Here is a 27,965-nt window from a genome sequence, read left to right on the forward strand (position 1 = left end):
ACTATTTTTGCTATGTGGGACCTCTGAAAAGCAGGTATGTTTTGTAGAGTATTAGAAATAAAATGCCACTGGGGTAGGATTTGCTGAGGTCTATATGTTTTAGGAAACGTGGGTCTATTTGGGGACCTCAAAATGCCGCACGTAAAACGCTATTTAACAAACTACTCCTTTATACTAACTGTCAACCTATTGTGTATTTACCCCTACAGCCTAGCGAAAATTTGAACCCAAACATTGTAACCTAATGGTATTTTTTACATTTAAATGTGAATTGGTCACCATGTCTGATGCTCTGTCCTTTTCTATCCCCATGTACTTCTACTTCTACGCGTTCGCTGACTGGATTGTTGCTGTTCGGCGAATGGTGAGTTCACTTTTTCGTTGTTGTATATGTTAATTAATGTGAGCATCACTTATCCATATGGAGTTAGGTTGTGTTTTTATTTGTTTATTTCCTTGGATGTAAACTTCCCAATTTGCCTTTCACTATAAGCCAATTACATGAGCTCATGTAATCTGGATGTGGGTACATGTGAGGTAGGTGTGTGTGTAACAGGTAGCAGCCACATGCATATACACCTAACGATTTATTTATCTAAATGGTTAAATATTTAATATATTTGTTCAAAAAATAACTTTAATTCCCCCAAAATATATTCATATTTTATGTCAGTCACTGATTTGCATTTACTTATCACTTTATTTACAGTAATTATCACTGTAGTATCGAAACATCGTTGTAAACAGAGAAATGTGTCCCGTGTGTATACTGTACTGTACTGTATTCAATAGGCGTCAACGCTTTGTAGTGACACACCTCCTCCGTTAGAGGGCACAAGAGCCCCACACGAGCATCGAAACATTCGCGCTTAACTCTCCCTCCAACGACATTGACCAATCGCGTTGCAGATTCTAATACAGTTATGCCGTCCGGCCAATGATAAAGCGGCAGATATATTTTTTTTTACTGTATGGGCCGGACTTAATGATGATTGACACGCCTTGTTTCTGCGCCCGAGCCAGATTTTCAGTAAGGACAATTTTGTATGCAGCAACCTCGGGATACGGGAATTAATTGTTGAAGGAAAACAAGTCCTGAGGCCAATATTCGTTTGGAAGGTCCTACTACATTTCCACTGTGTTTTTTTTAAATTAAGAGGAAAAGGTATTGTCTTTTTGAGCTGCCATTTAAATCACGTGAGTATTTACCGTCGACTCAATGAAATTGTCTTTGTTGTTCTAGCTAAAGCGTATAGTGCAGCAATATAATGTTTTTAGCGTCCGTTAATATACGGGAGAAGCTAGTTTTGTCGTTCAAAGTCGTTTTATAGGTTCCGTTTTTCTGTTTCTATCGTGGTCTCCTAACTACGTACTGCGCGTGCGTATACTGGCACGACGGTACATTTTATGGTTTTGTCGCCGTAATGTTCGACATTTAAAATGGAATTATTGTCAAAAAGCTAACTTTACGCATTTCTTTGTCGGTGAAATTACGTGTGGTTATCTGCTTTTCGCTAATGTCGCTTTGAACAGCCGCCTCCGTGACCATTCATCCGTCCCGCTCTCCGGGCTAGCCGTAAATTGTTGGTCTTTCTCAGTGTCATTACGTTTTAAAACCCATTTTATTACATTGTCACTCAAAATAATGTACTTGGGGTCTTTTCTTGTTAGTGTAGTTGCTTTATAGTGTTGGCCTAATGCTGTTTTAGCGGTTACATTCGTCATATTGAACATGTTTGTTCGCAAGGGGTTGTGGGAAATGAAGTTCTAGTTTACCTGACTACTGAAAATGATTTTTTTCTGCATACTGTAACATTGTTGTTTTCATATCAGTGTTTGTATGTTGTATAAAAAAACCTTTATGTGATCACGACAAAGGTAAGGTTATTATTTATACTTGTTTTTTCTCTTACTATGACTTAATTTAGTGACGAACCTGGGTCGCCAGGCAACCAAAGTGTCTTGATGCTTTTGTTCCTCATCTTTTTTCCCTCACATTTATTGAAAGAATTTAAACTGCTATACCGTTATTTTTGTGTATGTTGTTAATATACATAAATAGTCATTAAACTGACAGTAAAGCAACTCAGAAGGCACCTGCTCTCACCCCACCATTGTGTGTGTGTGTGTGTGTGTGTGTGTGTGTGTGTGCATAGTTCATCTATAACTGTCCGCTCCATGTTCACAGAACAGTGGCCGCTCTGTCCCACTCGCTAATGAGAGGCCTTAATTGGTTCCTCTGCTAAGAGATTCCTCCGCTAATTAAAAGGAGATGCGACTAGCCTCCGCTCCAAAAGAGTGACTATTTTTTCATGATATTCTATCCCTAAATGATAGCCATACCCAATAGGTGCATCCCTAGCGGGCATGAGCTCGCCACATGTTCAACACCGGCTCCTACTGGGACCCGGGACGTGCCGGGAAGACGAAAATAGCAAAAGCGAGGAAGTGCAAAGGGACGTCAGTGAGGCAGGAAGCCAGAGTTCAGGAGAGAGTGACAAATATTGCTCAACCATTCGGAAAAAGCTGTGGGAACATCCCCAACGTATGCGGGTTGCGCATGCGTTGGTGTTTTTGCCCTGACCCCCATCCCCGAGTTCAACGGGAAGACATCAACTCATACTGGCAACCCCCAAAGCTTGGAGTGACTTTCCTGAAGATTCCGCTTCTGGTATTTTGATAGCAATTCCTGGTCTTACTCATTTCAGGCCTCGTCTTTCATAGCTGATTTCTTCACCTATCAAACCACAAAGCCTGGATTTGGCTCAAAATGGCCGCATCAAAGACAAATGGAGGACTTCATGTTCCTTGTATGACATTGTTATTGATACTTTTGTTTGTTGTTTTTGTTGTGATGGAACATTAAATTAAAGGATTGATATCACACAATAGTTGCAATAAATTCCAAGATGGCACCGTTCACGCGGGAGCCAGTGGGAGTAGCTCTGTACACTTATGTTTTTTGTGTTTTACAGCCCTTCTATCTTTTTTTAAATTACATTTTAATATTTCTTAATACATCCCTTTTTACTTTACTTTGTACTTTATACTTTAATGTTTTTACAACTTTCCTTGTTCTGTTAGCCTGGCTTCTTTCGGCTACTTCTTTTTTTTTGGAACCATTCAGCCATGCCTACGCTGTCACACACATGGGACTAGCTGTTACAATACGCAGCAGAAGGAGCAACACCTTGGTGCCGCCGGAGTTTCGGAGCTGGAAAAAAGTGCCGGGAGGAGAGGCAACGCTTCTGACCAACCATTCCATCGTGGGATAAGATGGAAGAGCTGTCGGCGCTTGCCAGCAACAGAGTCGAGGAGTTCTGCCCTGCTGCTGTTTTCTTCAGCTCCAGACTACTGAGGAACTGTGCGGATAAGCTTGGAAGAGTGACTGCATATTCTCTACCTCGGTCGCAGTCTGCAGAAGTTCCCCATCTCGTGGAAGACTTCCTTTGTGTGGTTCCAGTTTTTGTCCAACGTCTTTTTGAGTCTATCCGTTTTTGCTACCGAAACTCGTAGCTCGTTTTGTGTTCTTGCTGCTTTTCTGTCTTAATGATTTGGTGATTCTTAATGATCCCATTGACTTTGTTTTGCTTAGTACTTTGTGCTTTTTGCTTTTGCTTTGTTGTTCTGCGGCCTTTGACTGTACTGTCTAACTTATAACTACAATGCCTTTTCTTGCTACTGTCACAATGAAATTTCCCGAATACGGGATGAATAAAGTTATCCAATCCAATTTATTGGGGGCCTTTTTGTTTCTCTTTAAAAAGACCAGTCTTGGAAAAATTGGACTTAGATTTACTACGCTGAAGAAAAACCTTGTTATGAAGAAACGATCTTGGACATGGAAGCAAAGTTTTTCATTTTCTAGTTCCTTGGATCTTCTCAAAGGAGCCACCTGAAGACCCATCGAAAGTTAGCTCAAGCGGGATTAGCAAAAAGTCATGCGTCTCCGTTAAGGCTTTCAAAATCAAACAACTCTTCGATTGTACAAAAAAGGACAACTATTTGGACAGCGGTTATTGCTCTGGACATTTGCCATCATTAGCTTAACTCATTTACTGCTAGCCTAGGTCATAAAGTAAATGTTGCGGTTGAAGAAAATTGATATTGCCCATAAAAAATAATCGTTGATGACAGCCCAAGTCTTTCATAAACCCAAACTGCAAGTAAACACCTTCGTCTCCTGTGAAGTGGATTTATTGCGGCATTACACACCGGTGGGCACGGCAAAAATCAAAGTTACACAAGGGAAGATCAGAGGAATTTGGATGAAAGGACGATATAATGCAATGTTCATTTCATTTCTGCGGAAAGTGTGGAAGATGTGAAGAACAAGTGGGTAGGAATGGCTAGGAAAGCGTCTAGCAGAACTTACAAAACAATTATGACTGTAGCCTTTCAAGTGTCTTAAGCCGGTGCTCAATAGCTCTATTAAACCTGACAACAAGCCACTTGAGAAGAGCAGAAACTGACTTTCTCCATAAAGCGTTTAACTGAAAGAAAGGATGGAGGAACAAGGGGAACGAAGGGAAAAGCGAGTGGGCCTGTGGCTTTGGCGGGGGTCCAAACATGGTTAAAAACAGATTAATCAGCATCGGGTCACATTCTAACAGAGAGGGATTGAAGAGAGGTCACATTAAAAGGCAGTCCGGGGCATCCTTTTTAAAGGCCACTTGGACAGACCATAAATGCTGTCATTATTAAGTAAATAATGCTATGAACAAAACAGCTAGCAAGCTAGTGCTGGACAATTAGCGAAAAACGTTTACTAATCGTCAAAAGTTTTCGGTTCATTTTTGGCAAAATTTGCGTCATTTTCAAGCTATCGGTTGTCTTTCCAACACTTGATTCGCCGCTTATCCTGGGCAGGGTGCCGAAGCCTATCCCAGCTGACTTTTGAGTTATTGTATGGCTTCGTAACTCGTAAAGTAATGGCGGCTACTCCATGAAACTGCATGTGGCCGACAGTAAAACTGAGGCGCAATTGCATGGACCGACATAGCGACAGACAGGAACGCTCGCAGATTATCCTTGGTGTAATCCTCAATTTGAGGATAAGTGTGCAATGTGACAGGGCAGCCATGTTTTTGCAGCGTCAGCTCGTGTGTGTGTGGATGGGTGGATAGAATGTTAACGGATTGTACGTCTATTGCCGTCAATGGTTCCAGAACAGGATTATTCACTGTAAATTATACCGCTTCAAATGTCTGTTGCTGTCCATAGCAGGAAGTTAAATCACAATTAGATTAAATTAGGGGCATTTAACTGGAATTTTTGTGTGAGATTAAAATTAAGATTAATTGGATTAAATGTTTATCGTTCATCATAATTAAGAGTAATTCTGTTTTTTTATCCCTGGAAATTTGGTGGAATTTTACAGCAAATTAAATAATTAGAGATCATACAATGAGTTCATTCATAATTTATTAATCTACTAACTAAATTTAAATGAATTTACCTCAGATTGAGAGCACTTTTCTGCTAATTTTAGGCGAGATTAAAAATGAGATCAAGTAGATTAAATACTTACAACTCATTATAATTAGCTAATTCATTTTTTAAATCGTCTAAAGCCACGACTAATCTATATACTTTTTACAGTACATTTGTAGCGCGCCATATTACACCAAGATTAACGCACTTACTGCCCTTGATGGTGATAAATGTCCAATCAGTGTATTAAAAGTAGTTAATAAATGTCGTGAAATGCATTGCACATTTGATTTATTCTGTTTGGATGTTAATTTTATTGTCGAATAGTGACAGTAGGGATTGTAAAAAATAAAAAGTTGTTCCTGCCGGTTCCACGTTTTGGAACATCAGCCGGCTGTAAATCTGAAACGGAGGTTTAGGCATGACAATAATCTCTTTTGTCACTTGTATCCCAGCTCAATAATCTTTATTTTTGTTGCAGTAATCTCTTGTCTCCATGGGGATTTATGCTTGGTGTCCATGAATGTTGTTGCCATGGGAACAGTTCCTCCCCCGGACAGCCCACTCCGCCCTAACACGTCGGGGTTTCTATAGATGTCTTTATTGGACTTGTCGCACTCGTGTAGACAGATAATTTAACCCCCCCAAAAAACATCATCCTTGACAATGGCTCCTATAAAATGATACATGTCAGGATCAGGAAGTCATCGCCATGACGACAACGCCTTGAATGTAGACAGTCGTAAATAATGAGTTTGTAGGACTAGGGAGTTAATTGAAGTTTTTTGTTATGTAGTCTAAAAAAATGGCATCCATTAGACAAATTATATTATATTATGTACTTTAAAATAGCTGTAGATTGCTCAATTTTCGACCCATCATTAAACAGCATGGTTGATATTCTTCTTACAAACGTTGTTATTGCTCAGAAACTGCCGCTGTCTAAACCAACCTTTTTCCTCTACAGCTGTTTACCAAAAAGAAGAGAGAAAGGGAGGAACTAATGTTATTTAAGAGAATAGTACTCAAAGTCGCGAGTGCTTGCGGACTGGAATAAAGCCATTTGGAGCCAAAGAAGGCCCATTAGTAGACATGCTTTCTCTCCCTCCTTCCCCCTTTTAGCCTCTCTGCAACTCCCCTCCTCTCGCTCTCTCTCTCTCTCGTCATTTTCTGCCCTCGTTTCCGCGGGCGAAAGTCCCGCGGGAGGCAGGCGCTCAGCTCCGCGGGTGAGCCGACAGGATGAGGGAGAGGAAAATGGCAGTGACGGCTTCGTAGGTGGGAGACCCGAGTGAAGGAAGGGAGAAAACGGCCTTAAAAAAAAAGAAGGGAGGAAAAAGGGCCCGCGAGGAGTTTTAAAAAAAAAAGCAACAATAGGTAAGGACATGCATCAGTGCTTGTTTGAGAAGAAGCTTTTGGTTAAAAATGTTCTCTTTGAAATGTACTACTAAAAAGTCTATCATTTATATGAACTCTAATTTACATACTGTTAATTCTTTTTTATTTTTAACTCGAGCAATTATATTTGGGTTAAATGTAAAGGTTAAAAGTACTATATCTTTTTAAAAAAGGAAGAGAAAAATCAAATTAAAAGGACAAAAATCTATAAAAAAAAAAAGAACATCAGATAGAAAAAGTAATAAAAATAAAAATTAGGCGTTTTGTGCCTCTTATTACTTTGCTAGGTATCACAAGATATGCAATGACTGTTTTTGTCTCTTTCCTCTCTAGAAATGGGGCTCATCGATTAGAAAATGATCTGGTTCACCGAAACATTAAACATTTATTATCAAGCAGACAAGACGAGGCCATCCTATCGGTCTATCTCAGTCCACAATCGACTGCCAAAAAAGAGAGGCCGCAATTGTGTCACCACCATTGTTTACACAGACTGTGGGAAGACGAGTGAACCCGGAAAGGGGGCCCAGATAATGCGAGCTCCCTATTGGACGGGGGACAAAAAAAGAGCCAGGAAGAGAGAGATTGCGAGTGCACCAGGATTAAAAGAAATTAAAAATTAGGCACCCTTAGAGAAAGTTGTGGTACAACATTGCCAACATGGATTCACATCTTTACCAGACTTAGTTAAGTTAATCAGTGATACTGAAAGTGAAAAGTTCCCTTTTTCCAAAGCACAATAAGAACACAAAGCGAAAGTGTTAACAGACTCAAGGTCAAGTTAATATTTATCTTTTGCCTCTTATCACCAGCAAGCGTGCACACGCCTTTAATGTGTACACACCTCCATCCGTTAAGCGACCGAGCGTAATGAGCTCTATTTATATTCCCGCGACCTTCGCGTCGGATCGCCGAGGGAATAAAAAAAAAGGTTCAAAATAGCAAGAAGGTGACGAGAAGTACAGTGGATCGCTTAGAAATGGCGATAGATGGCTTAGGTTGAGAACGCTTTGAAAAGACAAGAGGGTGATGACAATAGCTTAATCGGAAATGAATCATATTTTAATCCTCGCCCTGAAGCTGTTTGTTTTCATACACGGTCACGCACCCGCATAATAATGAGAAGTGATGAACAAACTATGGAAGTAATCTGTCTATTAGTTCATTTGAAAAATAGTTACATTTTAATCATTTTGTATTGTCAATTGTATTTTTTTTTTGCATTTTAGAAATATTCACTCTATTTTATCCAATCATTCATAAAACTGCATTTTTTTGTTGTTGCAATTCCAAACTAGAGGATTTTATACTTTGCCCCCCAAAAATTTTATATATTTATTTTTACTTTTAGAAATGTGTGTTTTTTTTCGCGCTTAATTTTTTATAACATTTACAAAATGGCTTTGTTTTGGTCACCTCCATTTCATCTGTTATTGTTACATCACCTAACGCTGCGCCCTCATCTTTAGGTCACGTCGCCATGACAACTGAGGCAGGCTCCGAGACAGAGGTGAAGGAGAAAGCGGAGAAGACCGCCGAGGCGCCCGACCAATCGGAAAAGGCAGCCGCCGCTGAGGGCGACGCCGAGGGAGAAAAGGAGAAAGAGGGCAAGGGAATATCGCGCTACCTGCCAACATGGTTTAAGAAGCAGAAATCCCAAAGCCAGGTACTTCCATTCAAGCCGCCGTGCCGTAAAATTTGAGCCGTGTCCTTTGAAATTTGACCTTCCTCCCCTCGACACGACGCCCCGTAAAGACCTCCCCGACCAAGGAGGTGCCATCTCCCGAGAAGCCCGCCAGCGACCAGGAGGAGCTGCCGGAAGTGAACGGGCACGCCGAGGAAGCGGAAGAGAAGGAGGCGCTCGGTCCGCTACAAGAGCAAGTCAAAGAAAAGGAAGCGGAGTCCCGTTCTAACGCCAGCGCAGACACAGAGGTGTTTAACGGATTTTCCTGCATGCATATTGTCTGCCAAGGTCCAAACCACGCTGTTTTTTTAATTCTGTTTCACTTCCTTGCTTCTTGTAGGAACTCATCATGTTACATTCTAATATCTTCTGACATTTTCCAGCTGTAGATGGACGAAAAATTAACGTTAACATACAGAATTTAAAGAGTATTTTAAAACACAAAAACTAAGATGTCTGTGGTTTGGAGTGCTGCACGCGTGAAAGCAGTAAAAACCACAAGTAAAACCACTGATGAGATAATCAAGGGGAAGGTATCCTACCATTCAGCCAGATGTTTTTCAGAGGTGTTTTGAACCACGGACTAAGGCAATCTATTTTTTTCTTGTCCAAAAAGTGCTAACTCCTACTCACTGTTCCATCCAAGCGCTCACAATAAGCTACCCCGGCCCACCCTGTGACATCAACGCTCAGTCAGCCAGCCAGCCGAAAAAGAGCCGCCCAAAAAGAGGGCTTTCACCAATCTCCTTTCTCCTCTGTTTTTATTTTTATTTTTTAGCCTGCCCGGGAAGAGCAAGTCGAGGAGAAGAACGACGAGGCAGCAAGTGGAGAAGGAGTCCAGGAGGAGCAACCCGAAAAGGGGGAAGCCAAGGAGCGAGCCAACGGAGGCCAAGGCCCGACCTCCATTTTCCAGTCGCCGCTACGTTTGGTGAGGAAGAGCAAGATGAAACTGGTGGTGTGTCACGTCACCCTCTTGGACGGTTCCGACTTCACCTGCGAGGTGGAGGTGAGGTTCTCGCCGCCCGCGTTGTTTGGGTGGACCCTCGGGGTTAAATCCGGGGCATTTGGCTAATTACACCAGGCGAGAGACCCCGCTACCAGATTAGTTTTCTACATCTGCTCCTCACTGCTAAACCCAGATGATGGATTCTTGGAGACGTGCAGATTACCGATTGTGACCGCTTTGTTAAGGTGATACTGTAATTAATTGGAGCAGAATAGAAGGATGCAGAAAAAATGTTTGACAGGGTTGCAAGTTAGCCACGCCCAGCGTCTGCAGCTCTTTGAACAGAAAGCGCTTTGTCCTCCGACAGATAACGCTGATACTGCAACAACTACTGTTGTCCCCCCAACACGCACACTCATAGGCATTCCTCCATCCAGCTCACCACACACTGGCACGGTGAAAGGTATCAAATGCCAAAAAGAGTGTGAATACTGAAATGACAAGATCATTATTGACATTTATCCATATTTGCTGTCACTCAATATCAACCACACCCATCAAACTTTGCAACATTTGTTCATTCATAAGCCGTATTTGACAATAAGACGTTGCATTGTATTGAGGCATTTAGCTCATTTACTTGTAAAAATCAATAAATAAGATGAAATATAATGACGGTATTTATTCCATTTTGGCACTTGCTCTTTAATTCTAGGTGTCCATTCTATTATGACAGGGAGGGGCGACAGCGATTATTCAAAAATGAATAGAAGAACATACCGCAGATGTTTTCAGATGGAAAAAAAAGAGAATCAGTCTTTTATGTCAGATTGCCAACTTGAAAGTCTCTCTCTCTCTCTCTGGAACGCCACACTCGACTCACTGCACGCACACGCATTTTTCATTATTTCAATCTTTGTCCTTTTTTTTTCTTCCCTCCAGCTTGCTTTCCGTCTGACCTTCTGTCTGAACAAAGGTCACTGTAGCCTAAGTGTGTAGTGTGTGTGCATTTTTGTGGATGTGTGGCCAAATGTCATTGTCATTGCTCACTGTGGAGGATTTTATGGTCTCCTCCGTGGAATGTGACCCGGACGGACGGAGCACAGATTGAAGAAACACAAGCGCATTGATTCTTCGATAGGAAGTCCAGACAAAAATATGTCACTTGACTTTTTGCACTTTCACTCTATCAGGGATTCTAAATTTGTACATACTATACATAACACATGGCAAAATAGTTTCGCAATGTTTAAAAAATATGTTTGCTAACATCATAACTTGGAAAAAAATGTGTGTGTTTTTAATTTTTAAACAAAGCCCTCCTTCTTTTGTCTTCTTTCATGTTACAGAAACGTGCCAAGGGTCTGTTTCTGTTCTTTAAAGTGTGCGAGCATCTCAATCTTCTGGAGAAGGACTACTTTGGTCTAACATACAAGGACAACCATGATCAGAAGGTAGTTTTATCTCATTATACCTCATTTATTTACAGAGATTCAAAACAGTGGGCCTGGCTCTCACTTGCTAAATATTTTATTTTATTTTATTTTAGTGCTGGTTGGACCCCACCAAGGAAATTAAGAGACAAATTCACAGTAAGTTTCATTTCCATGTCCACACATTTAATGTGAAAAATACCTCACCGACCCAAAAACATTTTGGCTCTCCAAAATGTGTCCTTGTCAAAACTCTGCCCCACTAAAATGGCAGCTTTGATACCGTCGCACGCTTAATTACAGTCACTTAACAACAATCGGGATGCAGATGTTTAGCCTGGGAAAGTTTGTCCGTCCTTGAATTATTTTGGAGACCGTTAAAACATGGCGAAGGCTTGCGATGGGTATGAATTTTTTTTTCAATGTCTTTGTTGAAGATTACATATGGGTATTGAGCGAAGCCAGAATTACGTTACGCAATAGCAGACACACCATGCATTTTATTTGTGTTTGTGTCCATGCTTGCGTGCGAGTCGCGTGGAGCTTAGCGGCATCTAAAAGCTCCTCTTTGCCCTTCCTCGCCGCTGGCCGAATCGCCCACACGTACACACAAATGGGACGTGGGACGGGTGGAAACAGCCAGATGGATTGACCTGTGGACAACCCTGCTTGCGCAAAAAATTCCAAGATTTCCACCAATGTTATGAGAGTTTTAACTAGTTCTTCCCCATCTGTCCTCAGGTAACAATTGGCAGTTCGCGTTCAACGTCAAGTTCTACCCACCTGATCCCTCGCTGCTCACTGAAGATATAACAAGGTGAGCACGAACAACCCGTGAGCACACCGAGGACCACTGTGAGCAACATCAGAAGTGCTCGCTATGTCCACACACCAATATCTACTACCCCCCAATTTTTTTTTTTTTTTTTTTTTTTTTTTTTTACAATTGAGGCTGAATTTTCTTTTGCATATATTTGCTTGTGCGCTATTGCACATGCACGTATCTTAGAGGGAACATTGGTCTGGACCAAATGGCTTCAGTCTTTTAGACTGCATTCTTATAGGTCTTAAAGAAGTCTATAAGAACACTGTGCTAGCCCACCGAAGAGACCACTTAAGCCACCATCCATGTCAGCAAATGCCCCCGCCGAGTTGCCTTTTTTGCAATACTTTCCCTTCGTAACCAGGATCCAGAACCGGCTACCCTCCGATGACTCCCCCGTGGTGTTTGAATTCCGTCATTGAGTTTAGCCCTCCATTTGGATAATGAATTCCTGCGCTTAGCGCTGTCCAACATCCACACAACAATTTACTGACCACAAGTATAGCACACGTTACACAACTGACTTTGGGAACACTGCGTAGAGGATTAGCAGAAAGGTTATCCCAACCACTTGTCATACTCGGGAAAATTAGCCAAGAAAAATAAAAACACCCCTGGCAAGTTTTAATCCCGTTGTCGGCAGATGACGGTCTCTCTTTTAACACGCGCCAAGAAAATGTCTTTTTTTTCGCTGCAATTTTTCTGACACTTGACAGTTTTTTTCCCATCTAACTTTTGCTTGTTACTTGAAGCTGAAAAATAAATCGTCCTTCCCGCTTTCTCTCGTCAAGGTACTTATTGTGTCTGCAACTCCGCGAAGACGTAGCGTCCGGTCGACTGCCCTGCTCGTTTGTCACTCATGCACTTCTTGGCTCGTACACACTACAGGTAAAGTTTATCTTTTTGGAGGCACATGTACCTTCTTTTTTTTTTTAAGATACTTTTTCACCATGTTTTGGTGAAGTTTCCCAGTGCAAATTTTATTGAAGTAAACTTGCCAACACGTAAAAGGCTGAATTGTGAATTTAATTATTAGTATAATCCTCTACTTATGTGAATTTGCGTTCGATTCCACAGGCAGAATTCGGTGACTACGAACCCGACCAGACTCGTCCTCTGGACTACATAAACCAACTGACATTTGCCCCCAACCAGAGCAAAGAAATGGAGGAGAAGATTCTGGAGCTACACAAGTCTCACAAGTCCGAGCTGTCCATAAAAGCATTTTTTTAGATCAACGAATAGATCACTAAATAAATCCCTTTCACTTTCAGGGGAATGACACCAGCGCAGGCCGACACGCAGTTTTTAGAAAATGCCAAGAAGTTATCCATGTACGGGGTGGACCTGCACCACGCTAAGGTACAAAGGAATTCCACTCCGTCTCTTTTTTTCCATTGATGTCTTGTGTGTCAGCTGTGCAAACACGCACAAAAAAGGCCCTGGGAATAGCCCACCTCCCTCGCCGGGCTATCAGGGCATCAGCCCGGCGAGTTCCCACGTGCGCCGCCATCGCGTTTGTCTCTGTGCCGGAAAACCGAGCAGGAAAATATTCATGAGAGAGGGAGATGGTGAGCTTAAAATAGAAGAGGATGTGAGAAGGAGGACAAGAGGAGCAAAAAAAAGAAAGGGCACGCTCCCATTAGCCAAAAGGATGGGAGAATTTTTTTGGTGGCGAGGAAGTCTGTGTTCCCTCCTCGCCCTCTGTCCTTTCTGTTGCTATGACAACAGATAAGGGTTGCCTGAATAGTCAAAGTGAGAGATCGATGAGCTACTAAACAATGGGGCAAGGTTGTGCGACCTGTTTGTGTGTGTGTGTGTGTCCATTATCTACCTATTGCATCCTCCATTAGCAGCAGGGAAACTCCGCCCCCTCCCCATGTTAAGTCAATACCCCACTGACCGTTACCAGATGGCCTCGGACTTAAAAGCTTTGCAACGAGTTAGCCTGACAGCTAACCATGTTTTCATTGGTGAGTAATCAAGTTTATGTGGACTGTGGAGACGACTCTGCTAAAAATAAAAAAGTATATATATATATAAAGGTTGTGTTCACTTTAAACATATTCAGTGATACACTTAATTAGAACAATTTGTTGTCATGTCATTTTATTCATATCGTTCAAGAATTGCCCAACCCTATATACATAATTTTTTGGTAATTTCTTTAAGTGTGCAAAGACTAGTTGTGAATTGTGGCAGTATATTGTATTAGACTTTAGTTTAAAACAGATTTATTTCCATTATTCCAGGGAATTTTTTATGATTTTTTTTATTCAAATGGCTATTTGTGAATTTGCTGTATTTCTATTTGAATCATACCCATGGCAGGATTCTGAAGGCGTGGACATCATGCTTGGAGTGTGCGCCAACGGACTCTTGGTCTACAAGGACCGGCTTCGAATAAATCGCTTCGCTTGGCCCAAAATCCTCAAAATTTCATACAAGAGAAACAACTTTTACATCAAAATCAGACCCGGAGAGGTAAGCGCAACGCCACGGTTTGAAGCCAACAACAGCTCTGAAACGGGATCAATTAACAAGTGCTCCAACAGACAGAACAATTTGAAAGCACGGTGGGATTCAAACTGCAGAATCATCGCTCCGCCAAACGGCTGTGGAAAGTTTGCGTGGAGAACCACAGTTTTTTCAGGTTTGAAAAAACATGTTCCCGTTGTAGATTATTCCCGGAAAAATCATCCGGTAATATTTTTTGCATCGTCCTTCTCCAGGCTTAACACCCCGGAGCCCCCCATCACCCCGCGCTTCCTAACTCTGGGCTCCAAGTTCCGTTACAGCGGGCGCACGCAGACCCAAACGCGCCTGGCCAGCACCCTCATCGACCGGCCCGCGCCCCCATTCGAGCGCACCTCATCCAAACGCATCAGCCGCAGTCTCGATGGAGGTAAACGCGCCCCGACGGACACGGCTAGGTTGTATTTGGAAGTACATTTTTTTTGCCGTCTGAGCAGATACAGGAAATAGCTGCAGCTGTTTCCTGTCACACAGAGACGGAGATGAAAGAAAGAGGGCCCCCGACTAGGAAATGAACACGGCGTGCAGTGTCTACACACACACACATGCGCGTGCACACACTTGGATGCAAATGTTGCATGGCCAGGAAAACACTAGGGCTATAAAACCTTACACTTATCTCCGGAAAAGGTCTCACACCTGTTTTTGAGTGCTCCTTGACAGTTTTTACTCACTTGCGCTTAAAAGTTGTGTGTGACATTGCCCTCTGCTGGTCACTCATAGTCATTAACACCATATCAACAATGGAGGTTGGGTTGGGCAATCTGGCTAAAAAAGGATTTTATTTTTTTTTTGCACTTATTTCGATTACTTTGACAATTTTTTTCTTGACTTTAAAAAAAAAAAAAAATCCGCACATCTAGTAAATGTTGACAAAATTAATTTGCACACTTTGGCCATCGGGTGGCAGTGGTAGGAGTAGCAAAAATGCATACCCTGACAATTTCCAATGAATAATTATCATAAAATATTATAATAATTATTGATTAATGTAGTCATTAGTGTTTTGTATTAATCTATTGCTTATTTCGTGTCATTCAGCACCAACGATTAGCATAACGGAAGCCCGGGACACCAATGAGAACGGACATGACCCCCACCTGGATCTCCACTCTGACTCTAAGGTATGTTTTAGTCTTATTTTACATTGCAGGTTCATCCCAAAGAATTAGAAATGTGCGTTATCGCTGTGTTTTTTTTTCTGTATCAGATTGTCTGCAACATATGAGACAAATAGGTTCTTAGACAATTTCCCCCTTTTAAGTTTACATCACCCCAGTTTACGTGCACGTAATGTTCACGGTAAATTTGTGGTCCACATTGGCTCTGCATGCATCCTATTTAACCAGCCTCTCCCCTTCTCTCACTTCTAACCATTTATATCCTCTAAACTCTCACACGCGGCACCTTTTGTTGTCCGGCGATGAACTTTTAGTGCAGAATTTGGCCTCAAGCTGTTACCTCTTTTTGACAGAAGTCGGGACTCCAACCCTGTTTTGGATGTAATTTGGTTTCCACATTCTCGTTAACTGCCTTTATATTAAAAAGTTGGCCCAATTTACCAAAATGTTTCTATTTGGAAGGAAGCCTGACGACTGCCACTGATCTATCCTACTGTGCTCACGTTTAACCTTATGTTGTTTGCTCTTGTTGTTCACTAATGTTGTCTTTCTCCCTTCCCTCTCCGTTTTTTTCCCTTCACTCTTGTCGACACGTTCGCATGCTTATTTTCGACACAATATCACTTTTCATGCTTTTTTTTAACCTTCCAGTCCATCTTCATGTTCCCTCTTTCTTTCTCCTCGTTATCGTCGCTCTCCTCCATCCCGCCGTCGCTCGACTCCATTTCCGAACTGGAGCGCGGCCTCTCCGACATCTCCGAGGACGGCGACCCGGTCGCCGACCAGGGCGACTCGCCCGCGTCGGGCGCCGAGCCGAGTGTCGAAGCGCTAGCGAGCGAACAGACGCCGCCGTCTTCCCCGCTAATGCGTCGCCCCCAGACGCCGAATTCGGAAATCCCGCCGTCGGAAGAGAGCTCTCGAGAAGATCGAAACGGCGAGCGGCGCTCGCTGAGAGACGTGGCTAACTACGTATTTCTCGTGTTTAGCTTTCGCGCCCTCCTGGAAAAGAACAAGAATTCATTTTGGGCCGCGACACAAAGCTTGTCCGCGCTAGCGCGCAGGTTCGCTAGCAGAGTGAAGATTTTTATCATCACAGCAGCCACGAACGTCGGCGCCAGCGCCGCCGTCGCCAGATTACGTCGATTTAAAGACGCCGTGGCGTTGAAGTTGATTCAGCTAAAGGCCAGATTCACAAGCGCGCAACCGTGTTTGCCCCCGGTGGTCTTCCCTTACCTCCCACGTCCTTCGCCGCCAATCTTGGGCGAGCTCTCCGCCCTAGCCTCGGCGCTCCCCTCCCGCTCCTTGGTCCGATCCGTCCGCCTTAGCCTAGCCAAGCCCTCTCCGCTTCTGCTGCCCTGCCTCTTAGTAGCCTTCCTTTTAGCCGTCATGTTCACCGCTAGCCGCTCTCTGGTGCTAGCTTTGATTTTAGCTGCGCCTCTTGGGCTAACCTTGTGCTATCTGGAAAAGCTAGTCTGCCATCGACGGGGCGTCGCGGCTCGGGAGCGGCCGGACAAAATGGCTACCCCTCTTCTTGTGTCTTCATGTGTCAGGCGACACACGAGGACGCAGGAGATGTGCGATCCCGCCGCATAGACGTCTTTCGTAGATTTTTTTTTTTTGGTTTATTTTTCTACTCGCTTTTCTTTGGACACCCCACTGCTTTCATATTTTCATCTTTTTCCCCCTTTCCTTTCACTGTCAAAACCACTTTGAAGTTCATAATACGGTAGGTAAGTGTAGATTTAAAAGGATAAAGGGGGTAGGATAGAATAGCAAAAAGTGTCGAGTCATAAGCAAAGAATGGTCGCTAAAATGTGAAACTAAGTAGTAGTGATCAAGCATGTCTTATAAATGTAGCGGCAAGTTTCCACAAAGTTTAGTATTCCCAATTGCCCATTAAAAATCATTCTTTGCCATTGACGGCGATAGGCAACATATCTATTTTCTCACAGCCAAAATGGATCGGACGTCTATCGCCGTCAATCACGTTTGTGACGACTGTAAAGCTGAGGTTTTACAGTAAAGTAGTTGTAAATATTTACCTGTCCCAAAAATGTGTTTCATAAATTATGGCACGTACAAAGTCAATCTGTAATTATCATTTATTATTTGTCTTCAGTATAAAAGATAACAAAAATGAAATTGATATATCTTTAAACATAGTGTACATATTCAGTAAAATAAAATAAATTTAAATGAAAATATATTATATAAATATAAAATACATCTGTTAGTGATTAAAAACACAAAGAATAAATCATTTAAAATGTAATAAGAAAGAAAAATATATCATTTTTAAGTGTGAATATTTATTTTTTAATTTAAAACCTAGACATGACCATATTAACTGTTAGTCTTTTTTTGCGATCTTCTAAAACATGTGTTTCAAATAAATGAAATTCCCCTTATGAAGGCCAACAAATGATTTCATAAAAACACATTGACATTCTCAACCAATGTCACAATTATTTGTACAAGCATAAAAATAGCCTTCAAAACGGGCTAACATTTTTATTGTCGCCTTTGCAGAACATAATCAGTACAATAAAAATAGCCTTCAAAACGTGCTAACAATTTTATTGTCACCTTTGCAGAACATAATTAGTACAATAATTTCCCTCTTGTGTTGCTAGTTACGCTATAGTCTCCCAAAAAAAGCCTCGTTTGCGCCTTTTTCAGGGCAAAAGTGTATAAATTTCATCTCTCCATACATGTCGAGCTTCTCCCATCGTCCCATTTTTTTTCCTTTTTTTCGCGCCCCTGCTATCTCCATTATCTTATTACTACTGCAACAAATCTGAAGGTTAAAGAGGCGGACCCGAACCCTGGCAGTGTGGAAGCCACGCCTGGCCAGGTCTGTAAGGGCGTTAATGTTTTACCCAGCATGCACTGCAGAATTTTTGGTTGCTCGTAGCATGAGGAGCCCAGATTCAGTTTTCCTGACCCACTCTCGCAAAGTCAAACCTTCAAATAGTTGGCGATGTTTAGACATTTAAAAGTTTGTTATGATTGGAAAATGGGTCGAATGGATAAAACTGACTTTGACTTAATGGCTTCCGTTTGCGTTGCATGCTCAGAGCGAGTGAATTGTAGCTTTTGTGTGCTCTTAACTCAAATTTCAGTTGCTCTTCCTCCTTTTAAAACCATCAGAGAGCCAAATTGGAATGAAATTGTCACGAAATTATTTTCCTGACCACTGAACTTTGACCTAATTTCCCCAAATGTATAATATTGTACTGTATCGTTAAAGACATATGCTAATGACATCATTAAATTAAGATTTCTCTCTGCCAAACTGTTGCTTCTGCTGAGTCGAGGTCAAGTGTCATTTACAATGCTCTTATTTAAAATGTTTTGTTGGATCCTTTATCAATTTTTTGTGTTTCAAGTCTAAAATCCCGCCCATTCTTATTTGTGCTGTATGTCCACCTTCCAGAGTCCAATGAAAGCGCGTGGGGATAATATTTATGTGAGGCACAGTAATTTGATGTTAGAGGTTGGTACTTTGGCGTCGTGCCGTTGACGGCCCGCAATCAGAGCCTGCGATCTTTTCTTGCGTGCTACACGCCGGGCGCTTCGTGCCGGAATCGCTCCGCCGACCTTTCTCGTTTGCATGCCCGCCATTGGAGAATGTCGCAGGTTGCGATGGTTTGGCGTTCACCCGGCGGCCATTTTGAGCAATTTTCCCAGAAGGTGGAGAAAGAGCAAAGGGAAAAATTTGGATGGAACGTTCTCGTTACTCCCACCGATGCTCGAGTTGTCACAATGGCCGCTTTGTGAACAAACCGTTGCGTGCATGCGGAATGCCGTTCCGAGGTCGGCGTGCGCCGTGTTTTGCCAGTTGAAAGTTTGCCGCCTGCCTAACCCCGACTAACCCTGCCTCACCCGAGGATAGCTCCCTCCTCCTGTTGTCTGATGATTTGCAGTTTGCTAACTCACTAAAAAAAACAAAAAGTATGCCTTAACATGGAAGGTGATAGCCAACAAAAAGTGGGATTAGTCATTTTAACCCTTTAAATGGTGTTTAGACCCTGATAGAAAATTATTCGACCTAAGCAGTCAAATCCAAAGCACTGCCATATTCTAAAAGTTCAATGAGGATCAATTCATTTGACAAAAAAATCAAAACAAACCCACTATCACCTCCATGTTTTTTCTTTGGATTCCAAAAAAGAATATTCCACGAAACAAGATGGCGGGCGCCCTGTTTCACTGCAGCCAGCGGCGACCAATCCCAGCCATTCCCAAGCCGATGCGAGGCCAGAGTGAAATATGGCGCCTGCCTCCACACAATCTAACCTTGTTCCTTTTGACCTAATGTTCTCCCCCATCCTCCTCCCTCCCTCCCTCCCCCAACCTAACCTCTCCCTCCCTCCCCTCACCATCAGGACCACGATAAGACCCAAGATGAAGTCCTGAAACACCAGGCTAGCATTAGCGAGCTCAAGCGCTCTTTTATGGAGGCTCCGCCTCCCTCGCCTCCTCAGCACAACCTGTGGGAGAAGCGCATCACTTCCTCCCCCGCCACCGCCACGCGCGGTCAGCAACTCGGACCGGTACGTCTCGCGAATGTCGATTTAAAAAATGTATTTATTTTTTGGCGACGTTTGTGTACCGTCGATTATGTGGGAATCCAGGAACTTAGAATTTCACGGCGTAAAAAAACTTTCTTGCGCGATTGACTGGCGCGCCGGCGACATGTATGTGTGTAACGCAGGTTTCCGCCACCGACGAAGCGGCGCCGTGCACGACGGATAACGGCGACGGCAAAGAATCCACGAAGGTGCTCTAACTTTGTTTTTCCATCCAACGCAGCTTCCCGTCGGCATGCCGTCTTTCACCAAATGTTTCGAAATATTTGTTGTCATGTCTTTTTGCACTGTTTTTAGTTCTGACTTGGATGATTACTTTTGTTTCCGTGTCCCACGCGTACGTGTGCACACCAGGGCTGCGACAGGCGATCATTTTGACGGTCGATCCGTTGCCGATTGGTCGCGGGAGCCCTAGTGTGCGCCTCGTTTTTGTCTCTGTGCATGACATGTCCACGTGTGCGTGTGTTTGTTTAGACGGCCGAAGTTGAAATTGAAGAAACGGTCGTGGTGCAAGAGATTTCCACCAAAGAGCGTGGGAAGGGGGTGAACGTGGAAGAGGGGGCGGGGCAAAAGGAGATGATGACCACTACGATGAGCAAGGAGCGGGAGAGCGTTTCCTCGGAGAGCGAAAGCGACGGGGAGGCCGAGTATCACCCCAACGTTCCCGTCTCCATCTCCCGCACTGGAATCCCGGAGGAGCAAGAGGAAGAAGAAGAAGTGGAGAAGTTGGAGGATGACAGTCCAATGGAGGCAGAAGAGCCCACGGCCACGCACGCCGAAGCTTCCAACGGACCGTCCCGCCACGAAGACGGCTCGTCCCCGTCGCGAGACCAAGCGCCCAAAGTGAACGGCGAGGTCATGGTGGTGGATGCGCGTCCGCAGGTTATTTGTTGCTCGCAGGTAAAGTCGGGGGCGTTCACTTAGGGGTGGTCGAGCCCTCCGTTTCGCCAACGTTTCTCTTCCTTCGGGCTGTGGCTCTCCTTCCTTCCCGCTTTGGTGGCAATATTTAGGTCCCATACGCATTCCCACGCTGTCATATTTCAAAAGAATGACCCCAAAATCTTAATTGGGTCTTGGCAACAATTTAAAAATTGGATTTTTGTTGACATGTCTTGGCCAAGTCCACAAAATCCTGCGATTTTTAATTTTAACTGTCTAAAATGGTGACAAATATAACAAGTAAAATATCATTTTTAATTCATTCATCGGTGCTAATAGACAACAACCTTTAACAAATTAGACAAACAAAAATTGCCCTTTTTTATCGTTAATTGACATTGGAAGGGATAGACAAAAAGACAAAATGTTGCTCATCAAGCACAATTTCTGACTATATTTCAACTTTTTAAAATACACTTTACATTTTCAGTGTTCAAGGAGCTTAAGTCTGGCTACCGTGCATGTGTTAGGAAGTCAGACGTCTCCATGTTGTCTTTCGGGCCTTGTGATGCTGAGGCGAGGCTTCCTCAGCTCGTCGCCGTAGCAACACCTCCCGTCCGCATGTTAGCGTTGCATGTCCGCAAGATTTTTCTGCCTGTGTTTATCCGTCGCTCCGTTTCACCTTGTTCTATTCGAGCCAGCCTACGACATGATGGGATTATTATTATTATATTCTCAATAGTGCTGTCTGATATGGGGGAAGAAAAAGTTCCATCACAATTCAGTCATTTCTTAAGGGTTTGAAAAACAACGACATTTGTTTTGAGTGCATCACTCGGCGCAATTAATTCTGTAATTGTGAACATACATCCACTATATGAATGCATTTGTCGTTGGTATTGTTTTCGCGATATAATAATAATAATAATTGGACATAGGCCCTGTCATCATCATCATCAACAACAAAAGCCTAATTGTCTGTCGTCATATTGGCCAGCACTATTTTTAGCTTTATTTTTTTTTACTTTTCACTGTCTTGGGCTGGCTCTTATTTGTGACACGTGATTGTGATTGTTTAAATACCAAATCACTTCCCTTTCAATAGGATGAATGCTACTCTTGGAGGAATAGAAAATATTGCTTCCATATACAATAACCTTACTAAAATAACTAACTAGTAGGAATCAATAGATACAATTTCACAGTGTCGCTATACAAATGTCAGTTGGAAATTGGCTCCCAGTTCAAATAGACTGAGTTCTTCTAGTACATATTGAACAGGAAGTGTCGCATCCAAATGTTTATTCTACCTAACAATGTGAACTTTTTAAAATGCATTAACCCTCCTCCCATCTCTCTGTCACCCCCTAACAAGCCGCCGGTGGTAAAGACCGAAATGGTGACAATATCGGACACGTTCGCGGCGCAAAAGACGGAGATCGCGACCAAGGAAGTGCCCATCGTGCACACGGAAACCAAGACCATCACGTACGAGGCCGCACAGGTGCTCACCCCGAGGCGCTCCGCTCCGTCATCTACCTAACTGCTCCTTTTTTTCTCCCGAGAAAGCCCACCACGGAGATTCCATCCTTCTCTCCCGGGAACTTAGAGGAAGGGGTCATTTATAAATCAACTTTTTTTGTGCTTTTTTTCCAGCTGGACGGAAGCGGCGACGGAGAGCCCGGCGTCCTGATGACGGCTCAGACCATCACCTCAGAATCGCTGTGCACCACCACCACCACGCACATCACCAAGGTAAAAAGCGCGTGCGGGCATCACAAGCGTGACCTGATCCCCACGTCTTGCGTGTTCGTAGACGTTAAAAGGCGGCCTGTCGGAGACCAGGATCGAGAAGCGCATCGTCATCACCGGAGACTGCGATATCGACCACGACGAGGTCAGTGGTTTGCATTTGAAAAAATTGCCATTACTGCGATAAGATCTTTTGACTCCCCATGCCAATTCCAACTGTCATATCGGCCATTGGGGGAAAATATTTTTTTAATACTAAATGACAGCATACTCACTTGATTGTAAAGTAATTGCTGGCATGGTTTGGTCAGACGCTGCCATTGACGGCCCGAGACGTCAGATAGGCTGCCACCCTCCCAATTGAAGTGTTTTGGATGTCTACTAGTGATAAAATAATTTTCAATTTATTGCAAGATGAACAGTTGATAAAGACTATTGTAACTCAAAAGTGTCCTGAAAAAGTGGTTACAACAGGACCCGGAACCCACTCATGAGTTGAAATTCCAAATCAAAACCTCCCACCTGTGAGGCACGCTGCTTCCCCCCCCCATTTTCCCCCATCACTAACTAACCAATATTTATTTCTAGTCACCTCATTTGGTAGACACTTTGATTCATTTGCGTGACGACAGCTTGCCAAGATCTGCACGGATCTCCCCTCCGCTGCTTTCTTATTCCTTGATCAAATGTAAGCGCGATTTGTCGCCTTACATTTATTTCCACCCCATTTTAATTTGGATTTTCGTTTATTTTGAAATGCAAATGTCAACGCCGGCCAGCGGTGGGACATTGGGCTTCCTTGTGATTTTCTGTTCTTTTCTTTTTTCTTTCTTTTTTTTCTGTTTTCCCCGCCTCACTTTGTTCCATCCGCTCGGGTTTGCCACCCCGCCTGCTTCGTGCTCGCCGCCGTCGCCGCCGCCACGCTACGGCAGGCTCTGGCCCAGGCCATTAAGGAGGCCAAAGAGCAACATCCTGACATGTCTGTCACCAGAGTGGTGGTTCATAAAGAGACCGAGCTGGCCGAAGAGGAGGATTAACATGACCCAGGTATTGGTTATAATAGTAATGTTTTTTGTTTGTTTTTTTAAGTGGAAAAAAAGCATGCAATTTGTCATAGTCGCAATTCCCTATCATTTCAATACAAATAATGCGCATCACTACCCTCCTGTGGTCAATGTAGGTATAGCAGCAGGTTTGGCAACCAATCCCATTTTCCTATATAATGCAGATGAATTAGATATAGACTTTTTCCTGCCCTAGATCAAGATTTCTATTAAACTTTTTCCTCGCCTTTTGCAGGGAGAAAGTCCTTGGGGGGTGTTCTGACATTCACCACCCCTCGCGACCAATCTCTTTAACCGTGACTGACTGAAGAGGCTCCGGAAGAAAGAAGACCAAGTCCAAGTCTCTCCCCCCCCCATAAAAACAAAACAACAATCAGGTACATAATACACTGAGGGAGCAAAAGAACCACATTGTTAGCTTAACATTTGTAGCGTGTTTTTACTTCATTGTTGTTTTCCCCAATAGTGCTTTTTTCTCTCTCTTTTTTGGGCGTAAAAGAAGCAATACTTAAAAGAGAAGGTGGAAGATATATTATTTTGACAGCGATGCACGTTTGTCAAAGTAGACACTGAAGTTTTACACTTTTGGGAAAGTTTTGTGAAGCGGTGGGGATGCTATTTAGCTTAACAAAATATAAGAAATTCTCACTGGAAGTAAAAATAAATGAAATTAAAAACTGTTATGCTTATAATAGAAGAAGGTTCCCCACCCCTGAACTAATGTGATAAAAGTGCAGCTTCTTAACCCAAACACTCACAAACTAATGGTACAAAAGAAAACATATTTTCTTGACATTCCGTTTTTTTTCTGATTTCAGTCCACACATTACAAAAAGACAAAAAAAAATGCTTGATAAAAAGCTTTCAATTTGTTATTTTATACTAAATGTGAAGGAGTTTAAGCTAAAACACAAAGGTTACACAGTCATTCCTGTTTTGGGGAAGAGTTAACTGGGAGAAAAAATGATTTTTAAACGTTTTTTTTTAATGTGAAACCACCTGTTCAGACAAAAAAAAATTGTAGCAATGCTTGCAAGCGTATAGTTGACAGACAATCTTCACTCAATTCAGTTTTTATAGGTTAGGTTTGTCTTTTAAGATGGCTATGGACAGAGTCTGCAGTTCTTCATTTTAGCAGCGACATTTTGAAAAAAAAACATTCCACCTTGCCACGACATTCCAAATTCAGCCTCTCCTTTGCGTCTTTTTTACGCACGTGTCACCACTGTAGATTTATCTGCCCACATGTCATTTTCTATGTGAATATGGTCCATTATTTTCATATTTGTAATGTGTCCTCCGTGGATTTTGATTTTAGGGGGGGCATGAAACACCAGTACAAATGTTTCACTAAAAACTGCAGTGTAAAATGGAGCAACGGGGCTGCAAAGTCACATCCTGGGAACTTTTCTTTTAGAAATCTATATTTGTGATCCAAACCAGCCGCAGCATCTTTTCTATTTTCCACAAAAAGTCAAGAAAATCCAAGAAAAAAATCAACAAGCGGCCCCATTGCTCCCTTGTTGTCCAGGTTCTTTCTATCTTAGCCACTTAATTGTTCTGTATCAAACACACACTACAAGTCCCTGTTAACACTTTAAATAAAAGATTGTAATACTCTGCTTTTGGGTCTTTTTGTAGTCCCTAGTTCTTCTCCTGGTTCGGACTGTAGATGGCGCTGTGGTTTTTGGAAAATACCGCCAGCTCTGCCTCCACTGCAAAAGAAACTATTATTTATAATGCACATCGATCTGTCATACTTGGGTTGGTGTAAAATGTGTATATTTTCATATTTGACACAGTAATATTTATTCACCTCAATATGAGACTAACAAACCTATTGATTGTTGCTCAAAGTGTCTTTCACTTAAAAGGTTCCAAATTAAGAATACAGCCCTGACCCAACATGAAGTAAGTAATATTTAAATAATAATATAATTATATGTTTGCATAAATGTGAGTGTTTTAAAGTGAGTTTGTAATGGTAGTGTAACCAACATGGCGCCCGTTTCAATCAGCAGTGTTCCCGCTCAACTCCCAAGAAGTCCATTGTAAGCAATGTTCCCTCTAATTTTTCGTTGGTCTGAGCAGAAAGTCAACCTCCCTGAGCGCACTGAGTACCAGTGTGAGCGACATCATCGGTACTCGGATGATTCGCCTAAAGACGTTTCGCCGACGGACGTTTGACAGACGGGCAGGACGCCGAATGGACGTTCCGCCGAACGTTCATTCGGCCGAACGGAGGTTTCGCCGAAACGGGATTCGCGCGCTCGCCCCGCCCCCGGATCGTGTGTGTACAAGTTTTTCAACCTCGGCCCGCGGGCCATATACGGCCCGTTAGGATTTTTAATCCGGCCCGCCGCCGGTGTTGTCCAAATTATAGTAAAAATCAATGTTAGTCTACCATCAATGGCAGCCCGGGAATAAGCACTCTTGGGCGGGCAGATGTAGCAGAACCGAGCCGTAAAATGACAGCAATCGGGTCAAATCCATCCTAAAACAGCATTTAATGATTAAATACAAATACTGGAGCTCTTTGGACATTAGAACCGAGCCCAGGGAAGTGAATTCCTTGGTAAAATGTCGTGATGATATCGCGATGGAGGCAAAAAAACGTCTATATACGTCCATTCGCCAAACAGCTCAAAATGCTCTCAAATTCGGTCAAATCCAGCCGAAAACAGCGTTTAATGATTAAATACAAATACTGGAGCTCTTTGGACATTAGAACCGAGCCCATCATGAAGAAAGGGGTAAAAAAAAAAAAAAAAAAAAAAAAAAAAAAAAAAAAAAAAAAAAAAAAAAAAAATCCGTTTTTTTTTTTTTACTGCGCGCCATAGGATTTCTGCTGCGCAGAGAAGACGAGAGTAGTGCGCAATTGCGCACGCGCGCAGCTTAGAGGGAACAGTGATTGTAAGTACAATTTAAATACACAAAAGTTGTCCAAAGTACTCTAATTACTGTATAAAATCAATTTTCTGCCATTTTTCTGTGAAGCCATTGTGCTTCCTTATATTACCCCAGCTTTAGTCTATGTTAGCTAGCTGACTAGCATCCAATTTTTAGCACAGTGTGTATTCAAAGGCATAAGTTACCTTAATAATGTCTTTGAACAAATGTTAAACACGTTACAATTGTGCAAAATATGACTTCTAAAGCCATGGAATGATGGACGAGTGGACTATTTTAACGGTATTTAAATGATAATTTGCATAGTTGATCAATCATCATCGTCATTGTTCTTCCAAATCATCAAGTCACGTGCTTTTAGTATCAGCAGGCCTTAGCAACACTACATGGAGAAAAATATTGGGACACTTCCAACCTTACCCTGCTTGAGTTTCCAGTGGCTGTAGACCACCAGTTGCAATAAAAGCGCAAAGGTGGGCAGGAATAAGAGCAGACCAAAGCAGACTGGTAGGAAGCCGTCCATTTCTTTGTCTGTTTTTGTGACTGAAGGTCTCAGGAGGAGAGCCAGGCTGGCCCAGATCCCACTGAGGATCTCCATCACGCTCCTTCTTGGTGGACAACAAACGTGGGCGGACCTAAGAGATCAAATCAAGTAAGAAAAATAGTCAAAATGTGTAAGATTAAGACTTGTATGTTTCAATATCAGAAATGAGGTCACTACATGATACTAAAACTTAACTAGAAAATTGATATGAAGTCTATCAAGGCAAAATAGGACCTAATCAATCCACATTTTATCAGCCTTTTTTTAAATTCAGAAGCACTATATATCCTGTTGCTAAAATATAATTGAATGTTCAGAGGGCTAAATTGGGATTTGAAAAAAAATCACAAAACATAATAAGACCGGCATATATGTACAATAATAATATTAATAACCCATCTCGGACTTCTTTTGTACAATAATTTCCAACAAATGAGGCACAAAATGTCTGGTCTCGAGTCTCATATCGGCTCGACTCAAAAGTAGTTTCCTAAAAGTTCCCAAAATACTTACGTGGATTAGAAACTGGCCTCAAAATATTAACACTATCGTCCAAAACCTACTAGCGTCATCGTCGTAGAAGTATAGCCATCTTATTTCACTTTTTAATCCAGTTAGCGTCTCTCTGTTGTTGTCATCGTCAATGATAACGATGTGAACTTTGTTCTTTTTCACCCTTGTGATTGCTAAGCAGATTAGTTGCGCATGTGTGTGTGTGTTTTGACCCACAGGTCATAGTCGTCTGCATGAAAAACCAATCCCGCTACTCCTCGTATGTGTCCTGCTTTAATCATTGCAACAAATATGGAGTTTCCAGCTTGTGTGACAATTTTAGCGTAGCGCTAATATCTCTA

General features: G+C 42.5%; 1 protein-coding gene and 1 long non-coding RNA gene across 2 annotated transcripts; one reads left to right on the plus strand and one right to left on the minus strand.

The window, feature by feature from the left end:
* The first annotated feature begins 981 nt into the window (after positions 1–981).
* epb41l2 (erythrocyte membrane protein band 4.1 like 2) lies at positions 982–25,279 on the plus strand. Its single transcript, XM_077587637.1, has 24 exons — positions 982–1,197; positions 8,298–8,494; positions 8,584–8,760; positions 9,291–9,518; positions 10,808–10,912; positions 11,008–11,050; positions 11,633–11,708; positions 12,506–12,602; positions 12,792–12,916; positions 12,989–13,076; positions 14,046–14,198; positions 14,270–14,367; positions 14,447–14,619; positions 15,291–15,373; positions 18,174–18,224; positions 18,807–18,866; positions 19,759–19,926; positions 20,088–20,153; positions 20,437–20,862; positions 22,217–22,345; positions 22,498–22,596; positions 22,658–22,738; positions 23,526–23,640; positions 23,893–25,279. The coding sequence occupies exons 2-23, from the start codon at positions 8,309–8,311 to the stop codon at positions 23,628–23,630; spliced, it is 2,817 nt and encodes a 938-aa protein (XP_077443763.1). The 5' UTR covers positions 982–1,197; positions 8,298–8,308; the 3' UTR covers positions 23,631–23,640; positions 23,893–25,279.
* Positions 24,622–27,790, minus strand: LOC144064823 (uncharacterized). Its single transcript, XR_013296905.1, has 3 exons — positions 27,625–27,790; positions 26,988–27,202; positions 24,622–25,372 (listed from the first exon to the last, which is right to left on the minus strand). It is a non-coding gene; the product is annotated as an uncharacterized LOC144064823 (long non-coding RNA).
* Between the last annotated feature and the right edge of the window lie 175 nt (positions 27,791–27,965).

The sequence above is a fragment of the Stigmatopora argus genome, chromosome 19, assembly GCF_051989625.1.
Source record: "Stigmatopora argus isolate UIUO_Sarg chromosome 19, RoL_Sarg_1.0, whole genome shotgun sequence".
Lineage (NCBI taxonomy): Eukaryota > Metazoa > Chordata > Actinopteri > Syngnathiformes > Syngnathidae > Stigmatopora > Stigmatopora argus.